This window comes from Zalophus californianus, chromosome 9 (genome assembly GCF_009762305.2).
Source record: "Zalophus californianus isolate mZalCal1 chromosome 9, mZalCal1.pri.v2, whole genome shotgun sequence".
Taxonomy (NCBI): domain Eukaryota; kingdom Metazoa; phylum Chordata; class Mammalia; order Carnivora; family Otariidae; genus Zalophus; species Zalophus californianus.
Genome location: NC_045603.1, coordinates 6001935 through 6023275, shown reverse-complemented (window position 1 = coordinate 6023275; position 21341 = coordinate 6001935). Strand labels below are relative to the sequence as shown.

The following is a 21341-nucleotide window of genomic DNA, read 5'->3' as shown; positions in this document are numbered from 1 at the left end:
GCTGAAGAAAAGCCGTTCTAAGTGGGCAGTGCTTTAGGAAGCAGGTAGAGTGGGTACGGGTTTGGAGGCAGGGGGACACCCTCCTGAACAATACTTCGTTGACCCCCGTCTCTGCCCTTTCTGGCAAGACCACCTTTTTCTTTCATCTCACGCACACGGGCAGGAGAGGAGGCTGCAGGGGAGGGAAGGGGAGCCACATCCCTTGGGCTCCCGCTCTGTGCCAGGCACGCTCATTTCAGTGTCACCGAGCCTCAGCCCGAGGCAGCGGCAGTGTTATCATCAGGAGCTCCGAGGGGCGGGCGGCCTGCCCGTGGTCACCACACGTCAGTGACAGAGCCAGGATGGGAACAGGACACTTTCAGCCCTCCGCCCTCAGGCCTCCAACAGCACAGCTGTGAACATGATCCTGGCTGGACATCTGTGGGAGGCACTGGAATTTTAAAAAATTTCTTTTGATGTGGATAAGAACAGAGGACTGGAAAGAGGGAAGGGGAGGAAAACCAAACAAACAAATCCTGGAACCAAAGCGAGAAGCTCTGAGAAAAGAAAGGGGAAATGCTCTGACAGGATTCTTCGTGAACATCCTCAGAAAGAAAACAGGCCCCGCTGGATGTGACTGCCCCGCGGGCGCGTGTGTGGGGCGAGCAGAGGGAATGCGCCGCCTTGGGAGATACTCCGTGGAAGCAGGAGCTCCTTGGGAGATACTCCGTGGAAGCAGATGCTCCGTGGAAGCAGGAGCTCCTTGGGAGATACTCCGTGGAAGCAGATGCTCCGTGGAAGCAGGAGCTCCCCGTGTCACCTGCCGACACAGTCCTTCCTGCTGGACTCTGGCAAGGTCAGATGACTGACTCCCAGCATATGCCTCCCCGTCTTGGCACAGCCTGGAATCCGGGGCTGATTCTACATTACAACACACTACAATAAACTCTACATTTTCTTCCACCTTCCAAAGCTGTTGGCTTCTTCCTTCTTCCCGCCCGTGCCCTCCACACGTCCGTCAGCGCCGTCGGGCGTTCTCTGTGAATGTGGGGCCCCCGGCATGTCCCAGGCCCCTGTGGCCTCCTGCCCAACCTGCCAAGGCTTTTTTTTTTTTTTTTTTAAGATTTTATTTATTTAACAGAGAGAGAGACAGCGAGAGAGGGAACACAAGCAGGGGGAGTGGGAGAGGGAGAAGCAGGCTTCCCGCCGAGCAGGGAGCCCGATGCGGGGCTCGATCCCAGGACCCTGGGGTCACGACCTGAGCCGAAGGCAGACGCTTAACGACTGAGCCACCCAGGCGCCCCCTTGCCCCGGCTCCTTAACCGGCCTTGCTGTGAACTGGCTCATTCCTTCCTGCACTAAGTGGTCCCTCGCTAACAGGCCTGGGTGGGCCATGCAGCCACAACCGGATGAGCAATGGTTTTGTGCCAACAGAGTTGACACACTTGAGAAAGCGGTAGAGAGGCTGGAAGTGGGTGAACGTGAAGGGGTGAGTGTGGGCACCAGGGCGCTTTGTGGGAAAGGGGGGCACTGAGGGTGGCTGAAACACAGGGAAGACCACCATGCCTCCCGTGGCCACCCCGACCCTTTCTAGCCCACTTGTGGCCACTTCCTTTCCACGGCATTTCTCCCCTCAAGAACCTAGCATGGCTCCCTATCACACTTGTCCAGAAAAACTGCTTTATTTAGAATTTTGAATTCACAAGGAATTCTGAAAATCAGTGACAAAAATGGATCAATAGCCCTACGCTCTAGCTACAACCATAATCCCAGGCATCTATTTTGTTTGTCTTTTTCATGTGTCGATCTTCTCCTGGTGCGAACGGGTCATTCCGTAGGTGACCTTTGCACCCTTCACTGAAAGCTGAGTCAGGCCGTTTTGCAGGACTTCTCCCCTGCCACTGGTCCAGGAGAGAGGGGACCCCTGCCCCGGCCCTCGGCGCGCTCCTCTCTGTTCCGCCCCATTAATAAAGGTCCCCGTGAGGGGACACAAGGGGACCACCTAGTGCAGGAAGGAATGAGCCAGCTCACAGCAAGCCCGGTTAAGGAGCTGTGTCCTTTCCAGCCCTTTCCGTAGTAGGGGCCCTTTCCTTCAGATGGGTTCCCGGAGGGAGGGTCCCGGGTTAGAGACTGACTTCCTGCTGGACCTCCTTCCTCGGCTGGTTCTGCCACCCCGGGGTAAGCCTGCACAAGCAGCTGCCTCCGCTGGAGTCACCTTTCTCGTGCCCTCGCCGTTCCCCCCAGAGGCCCACCGGTGCTCAGCCACGCCCGTCCGTCCATTCGCCCTCTCCCTCAGTAAGGACACAGTGAGCACGCGGTCAAGGCCTGCCCTCGGGGAGCTGGCTGGCCAGCGGGGGAGAGAAGAGGGGCGATCAATGCAGGTGAACCACTGACTGGGGTCTCAGAGGGCTGCAGGACAAAGAGAGTGTGCGTGTGAGAAGGCTCAAGAGGCCATACTCACACACCCTCAGCCGCGTGAGGACCAGAGCAGGGAAAGGTGTGTTTGCTGGTGGATGCTTGCGTGTGCATGTCTGTGTGCAGTGAGGCTGGGGCAGCAGGTGGGGCCCTGGTAGCTGTGGAAGGGGGGCTGGGGGCCAGGCTTGAGTCGATGCTGTGCCCAGCATGCAGCCAACGGTGACCCCCGACGTGCTTGCATCTGCAGGGATGAAGCTCCGTGTCTCAGGCCTTGAGGGCATTTAGCTGACAGAAGCCACCTGTTTATCCACCACCCTCTACTCCTGAGCCCACTCTCCTACCTGGCTGAGCCTCTCCCACCTCTAGGCTTTGCATGTGCTGCTCCCTCCTCCCCTCACCCCATCTCCACCCCCACCTCGTGACTTTTCAATCATTCCTGGCAGACGAGTTGCCCCCCATACTGGGTGTGGTATTAATTACACCAAGGATACCATACCGGGAGCATTTCTGCACACAGCCTAGAGCTCCTTAAGGGGGCGCAAGTCCCATGGAAATCATCTCAGGACCCCTTGACCTGGCAGATAAGGGCACTCAGGGGACATCTGCTGACCCAGAGGGCACGAATCATCCCTCCCGGGCGTTTCCAACCAGCCCGCCCCAGGAAGAGCAGAACTCACTCCGCACGCACAGGCTGCCGGCTCCCAAGTCCTGGGCTTTGATTCCAGTCCCCTCTCTCGGCCACATGATTACGGGTCAGCAGTGGCCAAGGTTCTGACGGAACACCGGGAAAGCAGCACGCGAACAGGAGTGCGTGCTCACGAGCACGTCAAGTCAGGGCTGCGTGCGGACGGTACTGGGCAAAAGCACTGGGACAGAAAAACTGCGGACCTGGGGCGCTAGCTTCTGTTTGGTCTAGTGATTTCCCTGAGCGTTTCTGTATAATCGTTCCGCGTGTAGAAGATGGATACGTAAACAGAACTTTCCGACTCTGCGTGGTGAGCACGGTGACTGCGGTCGGTCCAGACGCAGGGGGGCGGCAAGTCCCCAGGAAGGGCCGGGGAAGACATGCAGCAGGACGAACGGGAGTGCTCCGACAGGCAAGAGAGACAGAGCTCTCCAGGCAGCGGGAAGCACAGGGGTGGGAGGCGCCCCAGGAGAGGCTTCATACACACGTGAAGCCAAGGCCGGGCTGGCGGGGCAGGCGGAGCCCAGATCACGAGGGGCTGACTGCCAGGCTGAGGAGGCGACTCCCCGATGGCAATGGAGGCCCCCAAGAAATCCCACTTGGGGGGACCTCTACGAAAGCTTGTCCCAAATGACCGCACTGGCGTCTGACTCCTTGGTGGCCAGCGGTTGAGCCAGGGGAGGGCAAGTCGGCCTGTGGGGTCCTCTCCCCCCCCCACTTAAGGCAGCCTGCGAGGTTACTAACGCCCCCAGACCAAGCAGCTGGGGGGCTGCCATGGCTACCCTCTTCCCACACACAGACGTTCCAGCTGGGCACAAGGCGCCTCTGCCAGCCCGTCTATTTCCAGCTGCATGCGGTTGGGACGAGGTGGGTGACAGGGAGGAGAGGTACAGTGGGCAATGCATGGGGCTGGCTGATGGCCACGACAAACAGCCAGGACCAGGCCTGCTGGTGCTGGGAGAGGTGGGGTCATTGCAACATCTGTCCAGATGCAGCCAGGGTGACCCCAAACACCATCGAGGGCCCAGGCTGCTCCAAAATAAGTAAGCTAGCGGGCAGACGAAGTACTGGCCTAGAGATTCTGGGACACTCACATTTGTTGATTAATGCCCCCTTGTAGGCACATGGCTCATCTCTGCTTTGGGACGTATGTTTTGGTGGTAGGGTATTTTTTTTTTTTTTAAGATTTTATTTATTTATTTGAGAGAGAGAGAATGAGAGACAGAGAGCATGAGGGGGAAGAGGGTCAGAGGGAGAAGCAGACTCCCTGCCGAGCAGGGAGCCCGATGCGGGACTCGATCCCGGGACTCCAGCATCACGGCCCGAGCCGAAGGCAGTCGCTTAACCAGCTGAGCCACCCAGGTGCCCGATGGTAGGGTATTTTTAAAGAGTCTTCACAAGACACTTATTTTTTTATTTATTTCTCAGAGTTCTGACCAGGCCCCTGGTGCACAGACTGCAAACAAGATGAAGGAGAGCGTGCTTGCCTGTCCCGTCCTCTGCGACTTGGGTGTTCTTCTCTGCTGTTTATGCACTTTGCATGCTCTGCCCGGGGACAGGGCAGAACTTCTTCCCCAAGCCACCAAATCAAGACTTAGTCAACGGTGGGGCTGGCACAGTGGAGGGACGAGAGACTTCGGCACAGTCCTACCAATGGGAAGGGCAACCTTGTGTGGTGATAGGGTCACTGCCCTGAACATCCAGCCAGAGGGAGCGTGGGAAGGAGGTGGGCAGCGCCGCTCCGGATGCCGACTGGGCACCCCCATGCTTTCACAAAGACCACCTCGCGGTATTTCTGTAGCCCCCTCCCTGGGGAGAGAGAGCAGACGGCTGGCCCCAAAACACTGCTAGGAAGGGAGCCAGGAGCCAAGTCCCCATCTCCCCAGGTCTGGAACGGAGACTAGCAGGAGCCGGGTGTGGGGCTGGGGACACAGGACACCGTAGTCACACAGGGTGCTAGGAGACCTCCCTAGCAGACCTCTGCAGCGCCGAGTGCGCTGATGCTCTGCCCTCGTGGCCGGCAGGCTTCCCTGCCCACCACTATCAAATCGTGCTCCTCTGGAAGGTCAGAATGAAACATTCTGCCCCATGCCCTATCCACCTGCCATCCCTCCATCACACAAACGAGCCTGGGCTAGGCCTGGGGAAAAGAGCAAAGTCATGCCAGAGCCTGGCCCCCCAGGAGCTCCTGAGGCCATAAGGGAGACTCAAGGTGTCCAGTGACAAGCCTGGGGGCTATGGGTGCCCAGGAGAAGAGTGTGCAACTTGAGAAAGGCCTTCGGAAGGGGCTGACGCCTGAGCTGAGTCCTGACAGACGAGTAGGAGTCAGCCAAAAAAGCATTAGTGAAGAGCACAGGGAGGGAGGGGTGGTTTGGGCAGAAGGAAGAGCAGCTGCAGAGCAGGACAGGGTGGTAAGTTCAGGGGAATGAAAGCTGTTTGGCCTGCTGGAGATGCCAGTTCTGAGAAATAAGAGAGAGGCAGACAGGGACTGTGTCTAGCAGGGGCGAGGAGGACACAGTGAAGGGCTTGGCCTCTGTCCTCAAGGACATGTCATGCCACCAACTCATCGAATCACAAGATGCTGGAGGGAGAGGGGCTCCGACACCACAGCCTACTAGGGGTTCCAAACAGCACTCTAGTGCCCCGGGGCCTTGCAGAGGTGGGCCGGAGTGGCGGGGGGCGGGGGTGCTCCCCGGAGAGCAGACTCTCGTTTCCTGCCAGCCCTGCCTCCCAGTTCAGCCCCAGCAGCACAACCACTGCAGGATTCTGCTTGAAACTAAGGGTTCTACTGCTAGAAACCTGAAAACCACGGGTCTCATCCCATCCCTCCATTTCACATATGATGGGGAAACTGAGGCACAGAGAGGCAGGAGTTTTCCAAAGTCCCCAGACAAGTCCACGGACCAAAGGGCCAGACTTGGTGTACTGCGTCTCCACCCCAGCCCCTCCCGGCCCCTTCTGCTCTCTCACACCCCTCCCCGACCCCATCCTGTGCTGGCTGTAGGTGGGAGGCCACAGAAGGTCACGCTACCGCCCAAAATGCCCCTGGGTCTCATTCAATCCCCCCCTTCCACTCCAGGATCTCCCTGGTCTGGTTGTGGTTTGGGGAAAGCAAGAAGCCCATTTATAAAGACGCACAAGTGCCCAGTGGTTTTCTTTTGCTCAGGCCAAAGAATTTCCACCAGAGGAACAGTTGTAAAAAGCTGGACAGGATGCAAAAGCGGGGCCTGACCCGGCTCATCCCTACACGGCAAATCCCTCCAATCACGGGTGTTCGCATTGCCTGAAGGTGGGCTGAGAGTGGGGGTGGGGGCCCAGGTAAAGAGAGCAGGAAGAAATCTCTGGAGTTTACCTGAGAAGACACTGGCGTTTATGGAGTGAGTATATGGCAGTCCGAAGCGCTTTAGTTTTACATTAAAATGGTTGGCATTTTTTTCCCAGCAAGAAACGCGTTCGAGCTGTTGGAAGTAAAAAGACAAATAAACAGAGGCAACTAGAGCCTTCATTAGGGGTTTGAAGGAGCAACACATTGTCTCCAGCTGTCCTCCAGGATGAGAGGGGGCGCCTTCAAAAGGGCCCGGGCAGCGCGACCCTTTCATCCTGCCAGGGATGGCCCAGCCACTGGCGCCCGCCGTGACGTCCCCCCACGTGTGCAGCTGGGCTCCTGGGCCCCCTCAGCATCCCCCGAGCTCCTCTCCTTCTCCTCTTGAGCAGTGTCACCTGCACGTCCGGGTCCTCCTCCAACCCAAACGGACAGGGATTGTGCCGTTTGGTAGAGAAAGAGGTGCCACGTATCCAAGGTCACAAAATGAGTATGGGGCAGAGCTCGGACGGGAAGCCCTGATGCCACAGGACCCCATATCAACAGACAGGGGCCGGAATCAGCGCAAGACGAGGGGAGAGCTCTCTGACCCCGGGAGGGCGGAGAGCAGTGGCTCATTTGGCAGGAGCACCATGTGGAACAGGAGGGGTTGCTCCCAAGGGGCTTCACGCACAGGCCAGGAATCTTTGCCTGCTTAGAAAGCACATCTATTGTCTTCACAAAGTACTCTGACTTTACACACTAGGAATGAGTGAAATTAGCTAATTCACATCTGTCGAGCCCTTCGTATGTGCTTTACAAGGCTTATCTCATTCGGTGTCTGCATCACCCCTGTCAGAGAAGCTCTGCGATTAGCCCCACCCTACAGATGAGGCTGCAGAGGCCCAGAGAAGTGAAGTTACTTGCTCAAGGTCACCAGCAAGTAAGTAAGCGATGGATCCAGGATTCAAAGCTAGGCAGGCTGATTCCCTGTCCTTCGTGCGGGCTGGGACTGTGTCATCTAACTCCTAGTTGTAAGCTCAGGGCAGGTGCTTGTGAAGTCCTCATGAAACGAATGAATGTTAAGGGCTCCAGCTTTCACTGCCATCTAGAAGTTCCAGACTCTCACAGTCCCCCACCCCCCAGACCTGACGACTCCCCCGACTTCTGAACAGGTACACCATTTCCATCTGGATGGCTGTCGGTCGTCCCAAAGGAAACACGGCCAAACTGACTCTCCAGTCCACCCCTCCCCACTCCAGTCTGTTCTGCCCCCAGTTTCCCCACCTGAGCCACAGCTCATAGCCACCCACACACTCCAGGCAAAAACCTAGCAGTTGGTGTTGGTTTCTCTTTTTCTCTTCCCTCTTCCATTGAACCCATCAGCAATCTCTGTGGGCTCTGCTTTCAAAAATATATTCTGAATTCAACCACTTCTCTTCACCTCCACCACCGGCACCCTGGACTGAGCCACCACCAACTCTGACCCAGACCCAGACACCACAGTGGTCTCTATCTTTTTCCTCCCTGTAACACATTCCCTACTTTGTGGCCGGCAAGCAAATCCCTTTAAGTTAAAATGTCAATCAGATTAGGTCAATTCTTAGTTAGAATCTCCCATGGCTCCCAGCTAATTTAGAATAAAATCCCAAGCCCCTTCTAGAATCTGTAAGGCCCTGCCTACCTCCTAACCTCATCTCCAGTGGTTCTCCCTCACGCCTGGGCCTCCAGGGACAGTGACCTGCTCCCAAACTCACCAAGCGCGTCCCCACCTCGTTGGTCCTCTCCCTTCTGCCCGGAGGGAAGCTCCTCCCTACTGTTTTCTAACGGTGGTCTCCTCCTCCACACTGAGGCCCCAGCCCCATGTCCCCCTGCTTGCATGTGGGCGAACCTTCGTCACCGCTTGAGGCTAGACTGTAAACCTTGTGCGGATGCAGCGGCCATGCCGTGAGGAAGCCCACACCGACCCATGTGGACAGACCACGTGGTGGGGAGGTCGCCCCACACGTGCTGGCCAACAGCCAGCGTCAACCACCAGACATCAGCAGAGAAGCCTCCAGATGATTCCAGCCCGGCCATCAAGTCATCCACAGCCTTGGCGTCTTCCCAGCGAGGGCCCCAGACACGGTGGAGCAGATGAGCTGTCCCTGCCATGCCCCAGCTGAACTCCTGCCCCGTGGAAGCCAAAAGCTGACTAAAATGGGAGTTTGTGTCACGGAGGGCGGGGTGGTTTCTCGTGCAGTGCCAGGGCCTAGAACACTACTCCATCCGGCACACCAGCCTTGTCCCCGTCATTTTCCATCGAGTCATTTTATTATTTTCCACTGGAGCTGCCCCGACTGCACTTCCCTTCCTGAGTTACACGTCGGCGTGTTTACTGTCCCCACCCACCCCGTGGAGGTTCACACGCGTGTGCACGTCGTTGCCTTCGGTCACCACTCCCTGGTTTCTTCAGCACTTGAAACCGCGTCTGGCCCACGGCAGGCGCTCTGCACAATTTTTTGGAATAAAAACAGGTGACCGCGAGGTGGAAGGCTTTGGTGTCATGGCTGTCACAGCCTTCTACCTGGCCTCCCAGTGGGGAACATTTCTGTCTTTCTATGCTCCTAGGAGTCCTGACAGAGACGCCCCTTGATCTTCGCCAGGAGCTCAGCACGGTGGTCTGTGGAGGGACGGGGCCCAGGTGATGAGGCACCCTTACAGATTTGCTTATATTTTCATCCTACAAATATTTATCGTACGCTTATGATACGCCAGACATTGCACCAGGCTCCGAGGAGGAAGGCAGGGGCATAAAGAAGGCAACTTGTTTCCAGGGGCAGGAGAGAGAGCCACAGCAGTGGTGCATGCGACGTGCTCCCAGAAGACTCCAGGGCAGAGGCAGGTGAGTGACAAGGAGGACCTCACCGGGTCCTCGCTGGGGGAGGGGTAAGGGAGTAGCTGTGAACAGCAGGGACATGCCGAAGGACTCCATGGGTTGGGAAGGCTGGGCCAGAGGGCACGGGTTGGCACAGGTGAGAGGTGAGGGGGGAAGGCTGACAGGGCCCTGGGGACGGGGTGTCATGAGCCAGTGAGCAGATGCACTGGGAGGCCATGAGAGAGAGAGTTCTGGAAGAACAAGACTCTGCACAGTCACACGGGGTAAGGCCACACCCTGAGGGAAGTTCAAGGGTGACACAAAGCTCCTACATGGGGGCAGCAGGCTCCTGCCTTGGCCAGAGGAGGCAGTACACGCTTTGGGGAGGAGGTGCCCTTGGGGGGAACTCTCTGGAGCCAGGGGCTCCCTCTTGCCCCCCAGCATGCTACCCACCTGCCTGGCTTGGCAGAGGCCGGGATTTCTGGATGTCCTCTGTGACTCCCCAATGTGCAAGGGGTGCATCCCTAACACCCCAGGGAAGGAAGCCAGCCCCACCCTGAACCTGGCCAGCCTCCCCGAGCTTGTGCCGTTCTGGGCACCGTGGGGCAGGGGGGTGGTCAGTGACTTACAGGCTTGAGCTGGCAAATGGTCTCAGCACTGCCACTTACTGGCTGGGTGGCCTTGTGCAGGCCACTTTCCCTCTCTGAGCCTTGGTTTCCTCATTCATAAAAAGGGGCCCCGAATGGCTTCTGCCTGTGGACGCTGTGAGGACTGACTGATAGAACGTGAACACAGCATCTTGCACAACTCTGGGCGTGTGGCAGAGACTCCAGCACAGTTCCCTCATCTTGCCCAAGTGGAACTGCCTGCCTACCACAAGGCCAGGCGCACAGTAGGTGCTTAATGAGCATTAACGGGAAAGTAGCCATCTTGTTAGTAAAACAACTTTTCTGCAGAACCTGGCTACAGATGACTTCTCTTCATCGGGGAAAAAAAGTGCTGAGAAGCAAGTTCAAAATTCAAACTGTGAGCAACTTGAGAAACATATTTTTCAGTAAGTCAAGGTAAAGACTGGGGTCGAAGAAAACATCTGGCTAAGTGAACTAATGGCTTTAGAGAAAAAGGACCCTTGCTTTGTGGAGACGGGAAAAATTATCCACTGCTGGTTTTAATTTAAGATGAAAAAAAATCTTATTCTATTAGCCTAAATATTGCTCTTATGTCCAATTGCATGGAGTTTGGAATAATATTTTTCAAACAGAACTACTGCTATTTCAAGTAATTACAATGCTAAAAGCAGTCATTTGGGGTTGAGCAAGGATCTCATCATGGTTTCAATTCCCTCTGGTGTCATTTTCTGTTATATTTGAGAAATTCCTCAATAAAGATGTCAAATAGAGAGAGGGTTTTGCTCCCCAGAGGACAGATTTGGCCACCCTCCCAGGCAAGCCATCTCCACAAGAAAATAACCTCATGTGCTCAAAAGAAAAGGTTCAACTGTGAAAACTCGGGCAAGAAAGTAACCCCCAAGCCATCAGCCTCTTTCTCTAATTAACTTAGAATGCTTTTCCCACTTTGCTGATCAGGATTTAGTCCAGCCATCATCCCCGAGGAATTCAGTAGTGGTTGAGAGAGGAATGTTACAGCTGGACAAGACTCCTGACCTGGACTCCTGGAGACCAAAAAACAGGAGATGTGAACAGGCTTCACTGTCCCCGGTGGGTGATGGGTTGTGAGTGGGGCTCACGGTGACGGACCAGAAACGGTCAGGACTGCACAAGGCAGCAGAGAACAAAGAACCTTCCAACAACTCTGTCAGCCTCCACGGCCACTAAGCACCCACTGGGGGCAGGCCCTGTGCCGGAAGCTTCCCTGGGAAGCATGGACATGATTCCCACCGAGACCAAGCAGGTAATTAAATGCCCACAGCTGCTGATTGTGAGCAACAGGGCATGGTGAGGATTGTAGCCAACAGGAAGTACATGCCCCCTCCAAAGGGGGCAGCTGCGGCACAGCTCCTGTCAGTTGCCCTAGCCCTACACTGAGACGTGGGTGAGAGGTGCCCCTGCCTGGGGGCCATGCTTTGGGGGTCCCTGCTCTACCTCTCCTGTGGCTGTAGCCCTCCTGTGGAGGAAGGAGTCCACAGGGGATCATGTACATCTGGAGCACAGACCTGCCCTTCTAGACCACACCCTGGGTACTTGAGACCCTAAAATTCTGTCCAAACGGCCCCAAGTCTGTTCTCAGAGGGACAGAGGACACTTAGGACCAAGTGGCTGGAGAAAGGAAAGGCGGTTTGGGAGCAAACGGCCAGAGCTTGAACATTCAGGTTAGGGTGTCTTCAGGCTCCCTGTGGTGTAGGGTAGAGCCAGACATGCGGAGAAGGCCTGGGAGCGGGCACTGCCCACACGACTGCTTTCTGACACAAAACTCCAAGGAATCCTAGATTCGAAATTCCAGTCTAGCCCTCCAGGTCATTAGGAAGGAGTATTTGTCAAGGCAGAAGAGATGGAATGTATTTTAGCTTTGAAGCTTTGTCACTCTTACATACTTGGCCACGAATATGCGGTACATAGGCCCCCATTCTGCACTCCTGCCAAGGCCCACCGTGTCAGGGGCCGGGTGACTGTGGCCGAGAGGGAACAATGCTGGAAATGCTGATCTTTATGTGACATCCCTTGCTTTTTTTCAAGTCATATTTATTTATTTAAGTTTTTATTTTAATCACCTGGTGCTCATCACAACAAATGTACTTCTTAATCCCTGTCATCTGTTTCGCCCACCACGCCACCCACCTGCCCGCTGATAACCATCAGTTTGTTCTCTATAGTTCTGAGTCTGTTTCTTGGTTTCTCTCTCTCTCTCTTTTCCTTTGCTTGTTTGTTTTGTTTCTTAAGTTTCACATATGAGTGAAATCATACGGTATTTGTCCTCCTCTGACTGGCTTATTTCACTTAGCGTAATACTCTAGCTCCATCTATATCATTGCAAATGGCAAGACATCATTCTTATTAACGGCTGAGTAGTATTCCATTGTGTATATACAGCACATCCCCTTTATCCATTCATCAGCTGACGGACATTTGGGCTGCTTCCATATTTTGGCTATTGCAAACAATGCTGCTATAAACATGGACGTGCTATAAACATTAGTGTTTTCATATTCTTTGGGTAAATACCCCGTAGTCTGATTGCTGGATCGTAGGGTAGTTCTATTTTTAACTTTTTGATGAACCTCCATACTGTTTTCCACAGTGGCTGCACCAGTTTGCCTTCCCACCAACAGTGCATGAGGGCTCCCCTTTTTCCACATCCTCGCCAACACCTGTTGTTTCTTGTGTTGTTGATTTTAGCCATTCTGACAGGTGTGAGGTGATGTCTCATTGTGATTTTGATTTGCATGTCCCTGATGATGAGTGATGTGGAGCATCTTTTCATGCGTCTCTTGGCCATCTGTGTGTCTTCTTTGGAAAAAATGCCTATCCATGTCTTCTGCCCATTTTTAAATTGGATCATTTGCTTTTTGGGTGTTGAGTTGTACAGGTTCTTTATACACTTTGGATGCTAACCCTTTATCAGATATGTCATTTGCAAATATCTTCTCCCGTTCCGTAGGATGCCTTATAGTTTTGTTGATTGTTTCCTTCACTGTGCAGAAGCTTTTTATTTTGATGTAGTCCCAATAGTTTATTTTTGCTTTTGTTTCCCTTGCCTGAGGGGACCTATCCAGAAAAAAGTTGCTATGGCTGATGTCAGAGAAATTATTGCCTGTGCTTTTCTAGGATTTTTATGATTTTAGGTCTCACATTTAGGTCTTTAATCCATCTTGAGTTTGTTTTTGTGTACAGTGTAAAAAGTGGTCCAGTTCCATTTTTTTGCTTGTAGCTGTCCAGTTTTCCCAGCACCATTTTTTTCCCCCATTGGATATTCTTTCCTGCTTTGTCAAAGATTAATTGACCACATAATTATGGGTTTATTTCTGGATTTTCTATTCTGTTCCTTTGATCTACGTGTCTATATTTGTGCCAGTACCATACTGTTTTGATTCCTACAGCTTTGTAATATAACTTGAAGTCTAGAATTGTGATGCCTCCAGGTTTGCTTTTCTTTTTCAAGACTGCTTTGGCTATTAGGGGTTTTTATGATTCCGTAAAATTTTAGGATTTTTTTTGTTCTAATTCTGTGAAAAATGCTGTTGGTGTTTCGATAGGGGATTGCATTAAATCTGTAGATTGCTTTGGGTAGTACAGACATTTTGACAATATTTGCTCTTCCAATTCATGAGCATGGGATGTCTTTCCATCTCTTTGTGTTGTCTTCAATTTCTTTCATTAGTGTTTTATAGTATTCAGAGTACAGGTCTTTCACCTCTTTGGTTAGGTTTATTCCTAGGTATCTTATTATTTTTGGTGCAATTGTAAATGGGATTGTTTTCTGAATTTCTCTTTCTGCTGCTTCATTATTCGTGTATAGAAATGCAACAGATTTCTGTCGATTGATTTTGTATTCTGTGGCTTTACTCAGTTCATTTACCAATTCTAACAGTTTTTTGGTGGAGTCTTTAGGGTTTTCTATATAGAGTATCACGTTATCTGCAAATAGTGAGTTTTACTTCTTCCTTATCAGTTTGGATTCCTTTTATTTCTTTTTTGTTGTCTGATTGCTGTGGCTAGGATTTCCAGTACTAAGTGGAATAAAAGTGGTGAGAGTGGACATCCTTCTCTTATTCCTGATCTCAGGTGAAAGGCTCTCCATTCTTCCCCACTGAGGATGACGTGAGCTGTGGGTTTTTCATACACAGCCTTTATTATGTTGAAGTATGTTCCCTCTAAGCCTTTGTTGAGGGATTTTATCATGAATGGATGTTGTACTTTGTCAAATGCTTTTTCTGTGTCTATTGAAATGATCATACGGTTCTTACACTTTCTCTTATTGATGTGATGTATCATGTTGATTGATTTATGAATAGTGAACTACCCTTGCATCTTGGGAATAAATCCCACTTGATCATGGTGAAAGATATATTTTTTAATGTATTGTTGGATTTGGTTTGCTAGTATTTTGATGAGGATTTTTGCATCTATGTGCATGAGAGATAGTGGCCTGTAGTAATCTTTTTTTGTGGTGTCTTTATCTGGTTCGGGTTTCAGTATAATACTGGCTTCACAGAATGAATTTGGAAGTTTTCCTTCCTCTTCTATTTTTTGGAAAAGTTTGAGAAGAACAGGTATTCTTTATCTTCTTTAAAAGTTTGGTAGAATTCGCCTGTGAGACTATCTGGTCCTGGACTTTTGTTTGTCGGCAGTTTTTTGATTACTGATTCAATTTCATTGTTGGTAATGGGTCTGTTCACGTTTTCTATTTCTTCCTGCTTCAGTTTTGGTAATTTATATGTTTCTGGGAATTTATCCATTTCTTCCAGGTTATCCAATTTGTTGGCATATAAGTTTTCCTAATATTCTCTTATAATTGTTTGTATTCTGTGGTATGTGTTATCATTTTTCCTCTCTCATTTGTGATTTCATTTATTTGGGTCCTTTCTCTTTTTCTCTTGATAAGTCTGGCTAGAAGTTTATCAATTTTATTATCTTTTCAAAGAACCAGCTCCTGGTTTCATTGATCCATTCTATTGTTTTCTGTTTTTTTTTTGTTTTTTTTTTTTAGTTTCTATTTCATTTATTTCTGCTCTAATCTTTATTATTTCCTTCCTTCTGCTGGTTTTGGGTTTTGTTTGTTGTCCTTTCCCTAGCTCCTTTAAGTATAAGGTTAGGTTGCTCATATGAGATTTTTCTTGCTTCTTGAGGGAGGCCTGTAGTACTACAAACTTCCCTCTTATAACTGCTTTGGCTGATATCCCAGAGGCTTTGAACCATTGTGTTTTCATTTTCATTTGTTTCCATGTACTTTTTTATTTCTCCTTTTATTTCCGGGGTGACCCATTCATTGTGTAGTAGCCTTTTATTTTTTTTTAATTAATTATTTATTTTTTAAAAGATTTTATTTATTTGACAGAGAGAGACACAGCAAGAGAGGGAACACAAGCAGAGGGAGCGGGAGAGGGAGAAGCAGGCTTCCCGCTGAGCAGGGAGCCTGATGCAGGGCTCGATCCCAGGACCCTGGGATCATGACCTGAGCCGAAGGCAGACACTTAACGCCTGAGCCACCCAGGCGCCCCGTGTAGTAGCATTTTATTTAATCTCCATGTATTTGTGGTCTTTTCAGATTTTTTTCCTTGTGGTTGACTTCTAGTTTAATAGCACTGTGGTCAGAAAAGATGCATGTATGTCTTCGAACTTTTAGAATTTGTTGAGGCTTGTTTTGTGGCCTAGTATGTGATCTATTCTGTGACATCCCTTGATTTTTTTTTTATCATGTGATGTTAATCACCATACATTACATCATGAGTTTGTGATGTAGTGTTCCATGATTCATCGTTTGCGTATAACACCCGGTGCTCCATCCAGAACGTGCCCTCCTTAATACCCATCACCAGGCTAACCCCTCCCCCCACCCCCCTCCCCTCTAGAACCCTCCCTTGATTTTTATTTTTATTTTTTTTAATTTTTTATTGTTATGTTAATCACCATACATTACACCATCAGTTTTTGATGTAGTGTTCCATGATTCATTGTTTGTGCATAACACCCAGTGCTCCACGCAGAATGTGCCCTCTTTAATACCCATCACCAGCCTCCCTTGATTTTTAAACGTTGACAAGTCATTCAATGAGGATTACGACGATGGTGATGATTACAAAAACACTGGGAGAATAAGCCAAACGTGTTTGCAGGCTGGATGAGGACGGCAGGCTGCCTGAGTGAAACCTCCACAACACTAGGACAGTATCCAGCACCTGAGCAAAATGTGACATCTGTCCATGAAGATCCCCGTACCTGCTTTCTTACTTAACCATCACGTTGACCCTCCAAGACAGGGATTACTGACCCATGTTGCAGTTAGGGGAACCTGCTTGGAGGGTTTGAGGAACCGGTCCCAAACCACTGATTCATGAGCAGTGGTGCCAGAGCTTGAGCCTAAATCTTCAAATTCCAAGCCTGGCTTCCTCTTCCAGCATTCTGTGTTTCTGCCAACACAGACGCCCTATCAGGCACCTTATCTCCCACCGCATGTTATGGAGGAGGGGTGTGAGGCTCCGGGAGGTCATGTGGTCAGGGTGGGATGGAAATGGTTGGAACCAAGGGCTGACTTCTCTAGAGCTAGAGCTTTGTCTTGAGAAGGAAAAAGCCCAAACAAGAACAAGTCTGTTGGGAAGGTTCTGCCCTCAGCTAAAAGCAGAGGAGCAACAGAGAAAGCCTTTTCTCTGTTGCCATATGTGTGAGTTAGAGCCGTATGAAGTTGCAATCTGTGCTTGGAGGTGGGGGTGGGGGGAGTCTTACCCAGTTCTTCAAATTAATCAGCGTAAAAAGAATCCGTTGTAAAAATAAAAATAAACCCAGCCAGACTCTGCCATTAGTCAGGAGGCACTGGGTATACCTGCCAACATCCAGAACAAGGGTATTTAGGAGCAGGTGGTTCCACACAGGTGAGGGTGCTATTAGCAGAGGGGAGCCCCGTGGGTCAGCACACAGTCCCAGGAGTGCTGAGGGCCGGCTCTGGCCTCCACAGGCCCACCCCAATGCATTTCTTTCTGAAAGTCGGTGAGCAAGATCGATGCCCATGACACTGTGAGTGCTCGATGCCAGGCATTCTGCTGGATGCTCTATAGCCACTACCTCATTCAATCCTCATGAGATAGGGACTATGAATTCCATTTTACAGGTGAGGAAACTAGGCACGGAGGTGAAGTGACTGGCCAAAGGTCACACAGCTGATAAGTGGCAGAGCCAGGACTGGAGCACAGAACGGGCGGTTCCCAGGGCCTGCCTGGGCCGCTGGCTGCTACTGCCTGTTGCCTCATGGGGATGTCAGCTCTGCCTTCCCAGACTAATCAGTTACTGAAGTGAACTCCTGATGTCATCTGAAACAGTGGCAAACAACTGGTAAAACTCAGGGCTTGTGCTTTGGGAGGATCAAATGAGATAACGCTCGGACGAGACTTCACTTGGTGTCTGGCACAATAAAGGTCCTACGGCACAGCCCCAATCTTTACAATCTAACCAAATGCCCTGCCCACCTCTGCATCCGCCCTGAGCCCAGCCCCCAGGAGCCCCCTCCAACCCCGCGGCTCTCTGCACAGGCCGTGCCCTCGTCCCAGCCAGCTGCTCCCCAACCTTTGCAGAATCTGCTCCAGGCTACCTCCTCTCTGAAGTCCCCTGGGGAGCCACCCCACTTCCAGCCCCACCCTCAGCCGGTGCAGGGGCGGCTCTTCACAGGCCCCTCTGGGGTCCTGCAGCCTGCTGTCCAGACCTCCATTTCAGCACTTATTTTGGGTGTAATTACATGTTCACAGGTCTGTTTCCCATAACGAGTCTGTCTGAGATCCAACGTGCACTAAACAAAAACAGGCAGGGAAATCTAAGGCCAATCCACCGCTGGGGGGAAGAGTTCCAGAATACTCGGGACGCCGCACTTGCCACTCCAGGCCCCGACAGGCAAGGTCTGCCGAGCCCTTTCACGAAGTCCCGCACCGAAAGCCATACAAACATCTCCATGACCTTCTGCCCCAGTCATTCCACTTCCAGGAAGAATGGTTAAAGGAAACAGTTAGGAAATTAAGAAAAAATAAATCTATGCCCAGAATCAACACCTCAGGAGTCTGACGGTAGGAATAGAACAAACAAAATAAACAAACAGTCTAAATGTCCCACCACAAAAGGGAGGCTGAGTCACCCAGAGTAACAGGAATGCCCTGTTTGGTGACGATTGGCAACTGGCTAAATGCCAGTCACTTCGCTCACCGTGTCACTCTGTCCTCGCGCACAAGTTGGTGAAGTAGGCAGCACAATCACCCGGCTTTGACAGCGGGCGAAGAAGGCTCAGGGGTTGTGACGGGAGTGACGGCCACTAGGAGGGGAATGCTGTGCCAGGCGCACCTCTCAGCAGCAGGACACCGTCTTGGTCACTGCTCACGAGAGCCCGGGACGAAGCTGCCCTTCGTACCCTCCCTTTACCAATGAGGGACTGAGCCCCTGAGACATGGATAACGGATCCACAGCCACGCTTCCGCCCAGTCCACGGTCTTGCCTCCTTGGCTCTAGCTGCTGGGCCCTGTGTCACTCAGCAGCCAGCGGCAGAGGAGGGCCTGCGGGACAGGAACATCTGCTCTGAGACCCTGTGCTCTCGCCATGAGATGGTCCTCCTGCTGCAGACGGCAAACCACCTCTGTTATGAATTATGTCCCCCCAAAGATGCTGAAGTCCTAAAGACCCAGTCTCTGTGGACCTGTAACCTCTCTTGGAGATAGGGTCTTTGCACGGGTGTCACAGGACTAGGGGACTGTGCCCTTGTAGAAGAGGGAAATTTGGACGCAGACACAGACCTGCACAGAGCACAGGCCACATGAAAGCACGGGGAGCCCACGATCTACAAGCACAGAATGCCGGAAGCTATCAGAAGCCAGGCGAGAGGCCTGGGTCAGATTCTCCCTGGAAGCCCTCTGAGGGAACCGACTCTGCTGACAGCTTGACTTCAGATGTCTGGCCTCCAGCCTGGGAGAGAACAGATTTCTGGTGTTTCGGCCACTGAGTTTGTCACATCGTTATAGCCCTGAGTTTGTCACACTGAGTTTGTCACTCTGGCTCACGAATCACTTCTCACAGTATGAGACGGCTGGCAAAATGGTGATAACCGGGGCGGGGTGGGGGTGGAGGACGGGGACCACTGATTGCCACCCCAGGAAACCACACCTGGGGGCAGGGGGGGCTGCGAGGAGACACACCAGCACAATGACGTTGCTTTCCAATTTCTCTCCTTCTTCTCCTGCGTGCTCCCAATTTGATCCAGCAAGCTTGCGTTACTCTTCTAAATTTCATACAACTGGCTTAAATCTATGTACTTGAACCATGAGAATCTGGAGGCATATGAGAATCCTTGTGAGGGGCTGCACTGTGTTCCCCAAATCCAGGTGTTGAAGCCCTGACCCCCAGGACCTCAGAACATCACTTATCTGGAGACAGGGCCTTTCAAGTGGTAACTGGGTTAAAAATGGGTTGTTGGGAGGGGGCTCACTCCAATAAGACTGGTGTCCTTATAAGAAGGGGAGATTATGACGGGGACACACACACACACACACACACACACACACACACGCACAGGCGCAGAGAGAAAAAGAGAGCGCACGAGAAACCAGCTCCATGGAGGCCCAGGGAGAGGACTGTGTGAGCACACAGCTAGAAGGTGGCCAGCTGTGAGCCAAAGGGAGAGCCTCAGAAAGAGGCCTCACACCTACCAACATCTTGCCCTCGGCCTTCTAGCCTCCAGAACTGTAAGAAAATAAATTCCCGTTGTTTAAGCCGGCCAGTCTGGGCCATTTTGTTCTGGAGGCCCCAGCAAAATAATACAAGAAACTGAAAGAGGATGAGCCTTCCCACCGTCCCCAGCACCGTGGGCTGCAGCTGAGGCCCTGCGGGCAGGGCGCGGCCGCATCACTCACCCAGGCAGTTGTGTCCGTCGTGGGCCAGCATGAAGCCGTCAAAGCAGGTGCACCTGTAGTTCCCTGGGATGTTGATGCACTCGTGCACGCAGCCCCCGTTGTAGTAGTCATTCTCACACTCGTCGATGTCTGCAAAATGAGGGCCGGGAGAGGGATCAGAGGAGGGGCCTGGGGGTCCTCTCTCCCTGCTACCACTGAAGCCACCCTAGGGCATGACTGTTTCGGGGATAACTCAATAGGTGTTCAGGGAAGTCCTTGCTGGGGGCTGGGGCCCCAAAGATGACAAAGATGAAGAGCCTGGCGCTGCAATAAGGCCGGCCACCTTCTTACGGGGCAGCGCAGGATGCTCTCACCACAGCGAAGCAGGCAGGATTCACACCCAGTTCTGCCTCCCTCAAAAGCCTCTCGACAATAGCAGCATGTGGGGGCCCTGTCTAACCCCCTCCCTCGAAACCGGCTCTCTTCAGCTTATGTGAAAGCCTCCCAGGGGTGGAGAGCTCATGACTTTGTGAAGTGGGGAGTACTGTGCAAAATGAACCTTGCATACCACCGAAAAACAAAACCTCTGGAAGGAGAGATAAGTCTAAGTCCATATACTCCGCCTAGTTTCCTTCCGCAGCAGCGCCTGAAGCCTGAACTTCTAGGGCTCCAGATGACTTGTTATAACAAAGGCTTCTGTCTCATAAACAATGGCCAGTAGCCTTTGTAAAGGTCACCTTTTCTGCTGTTTTAAATCTTTTTAAAACATTTCCCATCAGGGGTCAAAGGGCTATCAGTTCTTGAGCTCCAAAGATTTGAGAGACCTCAGAGAGTAATAGGAACGCGCCTAGTTAACATCCAAGGAGCGGCTTCTATACCCAAGTCCGGAGGCAACCCCGTATGTCATTCTGTCCTCACACCCCACAGGAACTCAGGGAGGTGGGCACTGTCATCCTTACTCCAACCTTACAAGGGCACTGAAGAAAGCGGGGCACAGGGAGGCCAGACCCCTGCCCAAGGTCACACACCTCGGAAGTGGTATGAGGAGGATTTGAACCAGGCAGCCTAGCTTGGGAGCTCCAGGGGGCCCAGGCCGCCACATCACTGGGAGCAGTGAGCAGGGGGTGCCGGGGCCCAGGGAGAACCCCCAGCATTGCCTCGGGACTCGGTAACCCCGGCCCAACCACTCCCGGGGCTTGCTGTCTCAGTCCACACCCACCCTGACCTCCACAGACAACCCAGGGAGGGCGGGAAGAGGGAGGGGAAGTGCCCGCCCGGGGGAACCGGAAGTACCGTACTCAGTGGAACGGGAAGTGTCTGAACTAAGCACAACTGGAAGTGCCTCACAGGAAAAATCAGTCCCTCCCCTCTGGGGTCAAAGAGGGAGGTTTGAAGCCCGGTTCCAGCTATGAGCGCTGGCCCGAAGAAGAGAGGGGGACTGAAGGCAAGCCTGGCTGCTCCCTTAAAGGCCTGGGGAGCTGGCAGAGAGACACGCAGCTCCATGCTCCTTCCATGCTGGTCCTGAGGGCAGAGCTACACACAGTGGAGGAAACCCATGGGGGCCAATTAGAGT

At 52.2% G+C, this 21341-nt stretch overlaps 1 protein-coding gene across 2 annotated transcripts in view; it reads right to left on the bottom strand.

Moving 5' to 3' along the window:
- Positions 1–21341, bottom strand: part of SCUBE1 (signal peptide, CUB domain and EGF like domain containing 1) — a 142917-nt gene that overhangs the window by 101559 nt on the left and 20017 nt on the right. For both annotated transcript variants that reach the window (XM_027594583.2, XM_027594584.2), the window contains exon 3: positions 19790–19918. In XM_027594583.2, the coding sequence (XP_027450384.1) occupies positions 19790–19918 (129 nt within the window). The remainder of the gene's footprint in view (positions 1–19789; positions 19919–21341) is intronic.